Genomic DNA, 9,002 nt, shown 5'->3' with positions numbered 1-9,002 from the left:
TTCATTTTCCACATTCATTGTATCTACTTCTGGTTATTTTATATACCGTTGCCTATTCTTACAGAGGCGTTGTTTCTTTAAGTTTGTATTAAGGATTCTAGGCCTGAAACCAACAAAAGGAATATTTCAAATAAATTTATTTTATTGTAAAAATTAAACTAAAAACTCCAATTACTGTTCTGCCTGCACGATTCAAGATAAATCATCTTAATGTTTTATCTTAATTGGTATTTCACAGAGATCTTTTAATATTACAAAAAACTTCTTAAAGACATAGTATAGGTAATAATCGATATTAAATGAAGTAGGTATAAGCAGATAATACTGCTCAGGGTGGGAAAAATCGGGATGAGTCCGGAACTTCCATTAGCTGCATTACAGTACTGAACTGCTTAACTTACGGAGGTACAAAACACAATAATTAACGACTCAAAATGAATAGAAGTAACTTATTAGCTTAGAGCACAATAATATTAAAAGGTATATTATCACAATGTCAATCATTTCCAGGGCTGAAAACGCTTCGAAAGGAATAACCTATACATTATTAAAAACGCTAGGGCTTCGGCTTTTGAAACCTTAAATTGCAAAGACAGTTACTTCTACCATGGTTTGTCTACGAAGTCGATAAAAACCATTGCTAAACTGCCGCCTTACTAAGGACCTTTTACGATCTGAATCACGTTTACGGTAATAGTTAATTATACAATAGATACGCGAACGAAAACGTGGAAAACTAAAATTATTATGATTTAAACGCCTTGGCGAACTTTTGAGTTTTACGCACTCGCGGCATCGAAGCCAAATCAACCAACCTAATGCTGGAAACAACTACATTTTTAAGAAGGATAGTAGATAAATTAAATTCAAATCGATTTGTAAATGTTACATTGAGCGTCCCAGATTTCGAGATTCAACAATTATTTTAGAACCTGTTACGAGACAAAGGAATGGTTTAAATATAAAACTTATTAGATGGAAGCGAAAGTACAGGGTTCTTTCACTTTTTTTGAGCCACCCGGTAGATTTAAAATAATGTCTAGCCTGTACCTCCATTGTATAACTATTGTATTCAAACCGCTCTTTTATCTATCCGGTGTTTTTAGACCTTTTTTGTCATATAAAATCTGGAACACCCAGTATAGTAGCTCGTTTATAGTTTAAATGTTTGATGCAGACACATGCTCCAAAAAGAAACGCGAACGGTTTTAGGTTCGTTATTTGGCTTTATGAGTCCTCAACACGAAACGAACTAAGGCGTTTTCGATTGGCTGCTTTTTTAAAAAGTTATATTTAAATATAAATTATAAGCTCTACTAACACTCCTCTTGCTCCTGTGATTTCCTAACGCATCGAGCCACTTTCCTTTTGAATTCTGAATATGATTCCCTCCATTCTTTCTGAGATTCGGAAAAGAAATATTCAATATTTTCATCAAAGAGGGTAAAAAATGGACTTACTGCTGCATCAACATTCGCTGGACTCTCATCATTAGGGTCTGCGAGCATTGAAATAACAGATATCAGGATAGTTTCTACTGTATGTACGGGCAGCCATCGTTCCGAGGCTTTTTCATACCCAAATTTGTCATCTCCTGGTTCGTGAAGAATCGATATACACACATCTCCGTTTTTATCAACTACAAAATTAATTTATAATAAAAAAATTGCAAACTTTGCAAAATGTTACTCACTATTTGGATGCCATATTTCTGTTACAAATTTCATTTTAGGGGGCCTAAGGGGATATTCTTTTGGAAAATACAGGTGACATTTAAAGAAGCCCCCTTCACTGCAAGAGAAAAGAAACATGTTGGTAGGTAACCAAAAGAGGGCATTTTCTTTATATATAGCTATCAAAAGTCACTTATAAATTTTAAAAAAATTCGTCGGAATTTATGCACATTATCTGTAATTTTGAGCCTTGTTGTAAATGAATATAAATCAAATTTCTATTCATATCTCGTAAAGCGTTTTGATAAGGCACAATGCTAAATATTAAGAGTATAGGTGTCAAAAGACCTGTAACAGCATAAATCAATAGTGCATCAAAGCTAATTTAAAAAGCCATAAACTAGTTTCATATGCCTCAGAATTTAGAATAAAGAGGTTTAGAATCTAATTTAAAAAATTCAGGGCCATGTTAAAAAAAAATTAAGTCCATAATAGAAGGAGATCAAAATGTCAGCTTTCATATACAATAGTGCCCTGTTGCAGATTTGTCTGCTATATATTTTTTTTGTAAAAACCTTACTTACTATAACGTATCAGGGGGACCTATAATGAGTACTTCCCATCTATAAATGTCATTGTCATCTATTAGCCCTGCAGAAAAACCCTCCACTGGGTTTTTATTTAATTCTGAAAGGAAGAAAAAATTAATAAGATATTTGGAATCATATAAAATGGAAAATTATCTCTGACATAGTTTTTTTGAGCCACCCAGTACATGACATACCGAGTGACTTATTGCCATGCTATTATCTCAATGGAGTTTCATTGTCAGTTTTAAGGAAATGATAAATAAGTTACTTACACAGTGCAGTTATTTTTTAAAGCTTAGATATATCATGAATATCAATACTTAGCTAAGCAAGTAAACTCCTTGCTAATATTAAAGTTATAATTACCATTACATCAATGTAAAGTCAAAACTGTATAGTTAACCTTAGCAGTGAAGGAGAGAGTTCTAGTAGGAAGTGTTGGTTAACAACCAACAATAATTGTGAAATCTATAAGTCTACTTTTGTGAAGGTTACCCAGCATATAAGTATAGTTATATCACAGTAGAAAAATTTATTTTTTTTTACAAAGCAATTGAATATTCATGATTATGGGACTATCCAAGAAGAATTATCTCAAATTTCCCTTTAACTGATGACACATGGGTTAAACCTAGTTTAACTGAGTACTCTTGAGGGTTTTCCATGCTTTGAAAAATCACCATGTGCCGGAGTTTTAGAGACGGTAGAGAACAATAAAAATTGAAAATAACCCTTCGCCGATGCCTCGGAAATAGCCGGCGAAACTATTTTTAAAATCGAGAAGCCAAGCAGATGAAAAAATCGAACCTGGACGAGGCCTTTTTTTAATACGAGGGGCATCGACATTTTGTCGGACCGTTTCGCTGGCTACTTCGGGGATCGTTGCGCCCCTCTCATACTGACCTGCTAGCTGTTTTCTAAGTAATAAGGCGGACTGTGGTTCTGACATTAAAAACTGATTTAATTTTGATGACAAAATCAATCAAACACTGTTTTCTGGAAAGATGGCCGGTGTCTATTTTCTTGCACGGCAGGCAGCCCGCATTGGATCACAAACATATGTTAATGTCAAAAATGGTTCGTCGCCCCGCTAGAGAAATGTCATATTTGGTGCGACATCTAACCATCCGTCTGTAAACTTCAAGCTTTCACTGACATTACTCTGCAAATTATAGCGGATTATTAGAGTTGGCACATAGATGGCGCCATATATTACCACTATAAAATGTATCTCTTTCTAATTTGCGAAGTCGACCAGGACAGCAGTTACTGTCCTTTCTAATAGAACAGGAACCGATACCCTACAAATGTTGCTCAAATTTAGTCAGTCCGAGTTCAAAGGTCCTATAACGTTAAATTTGGGAAAGTTGAATGAAATGAAAAAGTTAAAAAAATTTAAATAATCGTTTATTTCTTTATACAAATTACGAATTATTTTTTTTTACATATTAATAGTTTTTCTTCGATCCTTACCGAGTTTATTGAAATTTGTTGTCTGAAAATGCCGAAGTTTTTAAGTTTTATTTAAAGGCGGTTTCAGTCTGAGAAAAGACAAAGTTAGTCTATTGTAATTATATACTCTAAATCCTCAATAAATAAATTCCTTAATAAGAATCATTAATGTGATCTGCGAATGTTCCATTCATGATTTCCCATTATCAAGTAACATTAAAAACAATATTAGTCGTCTAATAATAAGTAATAATGGGTGATCATTAAAAAAAGCTTGCGACAGGTGATGAACCGTAAACATAGTTCATTGATTAAGCCATTTGCTATTAATGTATCTAAGACACGTTTCTGATATTTCGACGACTTTTTTTTAATCATCGCCCTTTATTACGCGTCTTCATTACAAGTTTTTTACATTTTTACAAGTATTTTTCATTAACTATATTTAGAATTTTAACGACATTTCATTTATTAATCCCTCTCTCGTATATTATAATGTACATTACAGTTTCATAACAAATACACCACGTATACCCAACTACTAACTTATTATGACTTCCTGTAAGTCGACAATTAACAGATTCTGATATGTAGAAAATTACAACTGAGACTGGTATTATACATTAAAAAAAGCTGTTTAATTGTCGGAAGTAATGGAAAATAAATAAAGCGAAATATTTTATCCTTTATCTTCGTCCTGCGAACAGCAGTGCGCCTATATGACGCTGAAAATACACAGATTAGCCATATTCATTATGATGAGCGAGTAACGTCTCCATCGTTTGTTTTAATAATAACACGATGTTATGGAAAATTAATGGAGCCTTTCAGCTAATACGCGTATTTCCCCCTTTTCTGCCTGTTCCCAGCAAACTCCGATATTGTACTGAAATATTTTGATGTTAATTTATTTGTAATCGAGCATTCAGAAACGTGCTACTTTGAACTAATACAGTGGTCCTTACATATCCCCATTCTCTTCCATTTCAGGCTCCTCAGGCAGAGTATAGACTCCAGTCATTAAAACGCTCCCCTCAATTACTTCAGGCATCTTTGTACCCACAGTAATGGGAACCAGTTCGTGCCCCACATCTAAAACTTCCTAAATACCACAAATCTCTTTATTCATTGACTCAAACTTACCTATAATAGAAGTGGGGGTTCCAGAACTAAGTAAAGTCTCTTCGGTTAAATTCCTATGATAAAAGTTAGCGCCCTTTTGTTGATTGAACTGTCATGAGGCCAAATTGTAGGGGTCGTTGATATTGAGGTCATCGCTGAAGCTGACAGAGTTGAGCTTTGGGACTGGCTTGTTTTGATGTTTTAACCTTTAAATCTTCCTTTGACCTTTCAAAGAAGTATTTTTTTGTGAATTACATACCTATGTACAATTTCATCGTGGACTACATTAAAAGACATGGCAGTTAAGGCCATGCCAGACATGATATAAATTGAGCAAAACCAGAGGGTGGTGCTGGAATCGTAGTCTGGGAAAGGATCGGAGCCTGGGACCATATTGCCGAATCCTATGGTTGTTAGGCTCATAAAGCAGAAGTAGAACCCATCTAAGAGGGACCTAAAACTTGCTTGTAGTTTTCCAGATAATTTTACTCGGGGTCGCATACCAATTCTCTAGTTTATACAGCACAAAAGTTCCTATACAAATATAAATAAACATCATAACAAGGCAGAGCAGGATCGGGGCCAATATGCTCCATCCATGAAATGAACTTTTTGATTCATTATCAGTCCCGCTTAGACTATCAACCTCCTTCAAAATCCCATCCCTACAAGGTGAATGGATGTTGTTGCTGTAGCTGGAATTCGACCTCACATAAAACGGCTCTTGAACCCCCATTTGTTGTTGCAGCTCCATCTGAGAATTACATATTACCAACTTACCACAACCCTCCCATTTGCTACCACCTTGAAATCTACCTGCTGCCTTTTCCTCTTCATCCTGCGCTCCTTTTCTGCCATCCTCTTCTCATCGTAACAGCAATATCCGCAGTTTGAGCAGAGGCAGCAGCATAGAGCTCGAGAAAACACCCCTCTGGCTACACGGCTCAGGATGGAGCCCACGCTGGAGAGATAGAGGAGAGTTAAAGGAATGCCCAACATGGCGTAGCCCATGGTGACGGCTTTTCCGAGGGTTGTTTTCGGGGCTATGCTGCCGTAACCTGAAAAGGAAAAACAGGAGTTCCAGATGTTTCATTGAAATTAGGTTAATTTAGAATCGATATATTGGTGTGCTAATTGGAATCAAAAAGGTAATTAAATCTAGTTCAGCAGCTTGATTGCGGAATTAATTTCGCTAAGTTTGGGATGCTAAAACTCCACTTTTTCATACACTATTAGATTTCTTTATCTGTTACTGAACAAGGTTAAGTTACCTATACAAATCCTTATACCTACTTCTCTTAATTTTCAAATAACTCGAGGATTTATACGAATAACACATGTTTTATAATTTTACAGAGAATTTTTGACACGACTTCCTTTAAGATCTGGAAACTTGATTTTTTCAATGGACAAAGACCATATTATTGAATGTTTTGCATTTAAAAATCGTGAGGGCGCGATCCTTACTGTGCATAGTTTTCAGTTGTTGCGAAAACATTCTGAAAACTTATTTTTGCTTAGATTAAAACGTTAAAACTTCTTTTTTTTTAATATAGAACACCTTATATATTATGGTTTTTTCAATTTTCTACACATTAAGAATTAATAATATCTATTTCTGCCTAAACGTCAAAAATTATAAATTTAAATCATTTCTCTCAGAAAACAAATCTTCCTTTTTATTCCCATTTTGTCGCTTATTACCCTTCAAATCTCTGCTAGATCCGATTTTAGATATGTACAAACTTTGGCATTTCTCTACACAAATCAGGGACACAAATTCCCCCAAGTCCTCCTATAACTTCCCGAACTATAAATTGTATCAAACATAACAATAGATGGATCGTAGCGAGGCTTTAAGCTGACAAGACATAGAATATCCATTTCCTGTCCCAAACAGGATATATTGATGTGTATTCCTGGTAAACATCACCAAGGCGCTACTTTAAATCCGGAGGTGCCCCGTGATGGAAACTCACGAACTGGAATTTTCCAGTAAACGTTTTCGATATTTCTTTGAATTGATAAGAAAGTATCGGTACTCTGCATAGAGGGGAAAAGCGTGATAGTGATGAAAAGAATAATGAAGCGCTTTGATAAATTCATATGAAACAGAGGAGAAAATTGTAATTTTCTTAAAATTCTATGACATGACTAGAATATAAGGGCTTAATACAAGAGGACTATAATAATCGTCGAATTTGGCGGCACCCAAACGTACCTTTTACGGTAGGCTACGCCCCCTGAGCCATACTGAGGGAAATCGCTTATTTTGCATCTAATATAAGTATGCGTAGAAACAGTATTTGTAATAATGAAAAACAAGTAAAAAAGGACTAAAAACAAATTTTAGCTTTATTTCCAGGTCTTTCCTGGATATAAATTAGGCACCTCATGTATTCAACATTTCAATGGATGTGCAAATCGAAGATTAATCGTGTAACTTACCTATTCGCTGTAGCTAAAAAGCTACTGGTTTCTGGAAACCAATCCGAAAATTTGATAAATTACGTCTGAAGGCGCGTTTCGACGCTCTAAGGGATAAGTTAGGCGTTCAATTAGTCTGGTTAGGGGCGTTTTATTAGGTGTCGCGCAAAAGGGTACAGCCGGCCATAAATCTGCTTTACTGCGACCTGCGACTAAAAAGCTTTCGACAGCCCCAGGGGTTTTAAAGTCGGCGACCAAAAACTGGGCAAACAAAAACCTCCATTGTCTGTAGGTTGAGCTGGTGGGCAAATTTCCGATACAGTTTTAACGCAAAGCGAGAATATGTCGAATTAACATGAGTAATGGCTCGATGAGGAGGCGATGCACACACATATTGATTGGAAATACGCAGTAATTGCAACATATTATTGTTTATAAACAAGCTGTCGGTTCAGCTAAGTTATAGGGACAAATTAAGGGTGATGAACTGTGTTTTGGGGATATTAACGAAGGAGAATTTGGACAAATGAACCAAAGCCTTATTTACATTTAAAAACAATTTATTTATCGATTTCAATCAAATAACTGCGTATTTCGCATTTTAACTTGACCAAGAAATATAATTTCAAATCAATTGAGTGTTTCTTCATTAAATGGCAAAGAATAAATAATCCTGGAAACAACGCTTTTCCAGAGCATTTTTGCTATCCCATAATAAAATGGAGAAACGTATTATCTCGTAAATCGTTTTCGCTCGGAAGAGAAGCGAATATTTGTGTTTGTGCCTTTTGTCCTCCGCTGATATTTATCAAACTGCTAGTTTATGTAAAGACGACCGATGTATGCAAATATTTGCCCCGACGACCCGATTCGATATTCCGTTTATTTCTGGAAGCAACTCAATAAAGAAAATCAGGAAGTGCAATAGTGCATACAGAGTTTCCAACAGAGAAAAACGTGATTGTAGAATAAAAAAATACCAAACGAGTTTTTCGGCTAAATCGAGCAGAATCAAACAAATTTTGCGTTGATAACCACCCACAAAACGCCTTGGCTTATAAGATACCTCCGAATGCACTTTCAGATGAAATATCACGTCGAGAAGAATGGAGAAAATGTACATCCCCTGGCAGTTAAAGCGTTACTGCTCCGGCTTCAGATTTAAAATGGAAATCAATTTTTCATAGTTTTATGACTCCTGCTATTCTGGAAATCTAGCACTGGTTTTATGAGGATTTATGACGTCGGAATGGGGCATTTAACAGCTAAATTTAATGTTATGTTAAGCCAACTTTCGGATAGATTCAAATGATGCGGAAAAAATGTCCTTTGAGTTGTCTGTTTGATGCCCCAAAGTAAATATTTCCCTATCGGACCTAAATACATATTGCATGAAACGTGGCGCATGGCGGCTCTCATAAATCGCTTAAAAGATCTCGGAGATATTTCCATCAGCTAACAAAAGAAGCACAAGACCAATAGCGAATTTTAAATCAATGTTTTGGATCTTTATTTCTGGTGCAATTTAAATGTGTCTCTCTAGCTTAAAAGAGCGACAAGTGTACCTCCCTAAACAGTTCATATAAACTTCCCGGGTCCTCGCTCGTTGGAATAAACGTTCCTGAACCTCAGGAATAAAAATTTATGACCCATCTCATAGAAAGGGCCCCTCGGAATAGCGCCAAGATGCCAATTACGTTAGCACAACACAATATATGAGTAACCCGAGGAGTTGACG

At 35.7% G+C, this 9,002-nt stretch overlaps 2 protein-coding genes across 4 annotated transcripts in view; both read right to left on the bottom strand.

Annotated features, from left to right (window-relative positions):
• Positions 1-124: 124 nt before the first annotated feature.
• On the bottom strand, positions 125-3,339 carry LOC136418238 (ubiquitin-conjugating enzyme E2 G1). The gene is made up of 5 exons (XM_066404239.1): positions 3,167-3,339; positions 2,258-2,360; positions 1,694-1,791; positions 1,461-1,639; positions 125-1,400 (listed from the first exon to the last, which is right to left on the bottom strand). The coding sequence occupies exons 1-5, from the start codon at positions 3,210-3,212 to the stop codon at positions 1,317-1,319; spliced, it is 510 nt and encodes a 169-aa protein (XP_066260336.1). The 5' UTR covers positions 3,213-3,339; the 3' UTR covers positions 125-1,316.
• Positions 3,340-3,653: 314 nt separating this feature from the next.
• LOC136418157 (potassium channel subfamily K member 18) overlaps positions 3,654-9,002 on the bottom strand; it is a 103,293-nt gene continuing 97,944 nt past the window's right edge. For 2 of the 3 annotated variants that reach the window (XM_066404123.1, XM_066404131.1), the window contains 6 exons: positions 5,642-5,895; positions 5,341-5,591; positions 5,097-5,291; positions 4,859-5,043; positions 4,656-4,807; positions 3,654-4,601 (listed from right to left, as the gene is read on the bottom strand). In XM_066404123.1, the coding sequence (XP_066260220.1) occupies positions 4,950-5,043; positions 5,097-5,291; positions 5,341-5,591; positions 5,642-5,895 (794 nt within the window). In that variant the 3' untranslated portion in view covers positions 3,654-4,601; positions 4,656-4,807; positions 4,859-4,949. The remainder of the gene's footprint in view (positions 4,602-4,655; positions 4,808-4,858; positions 5,044-5,096; positions 5,292-5,340; positions 5,592-5,641; positions 5,896-9,002) is intronic. The other variant, XM_066404139.1, reaches the window with a different exon arrangement.

The sequence above is a fragment of the Euwallacea similis genome, chromosome 2, assembly GCF_039881205.1.
Source record: "Euwallacea similis isolate ESF13 chromosome 2, ESF131.1, whole genome shotgun sequence".
NCBI lineage: Eukaryota > Metazoa > Arthropoda > Insecta > Coleoptera > Curculionidae > Euwallacea > Euwallacea similis.
Note: the sequence above shows the minus strand (reverse complement) of the source record. Positions and strands in the feature narration are given on the sequence as shown.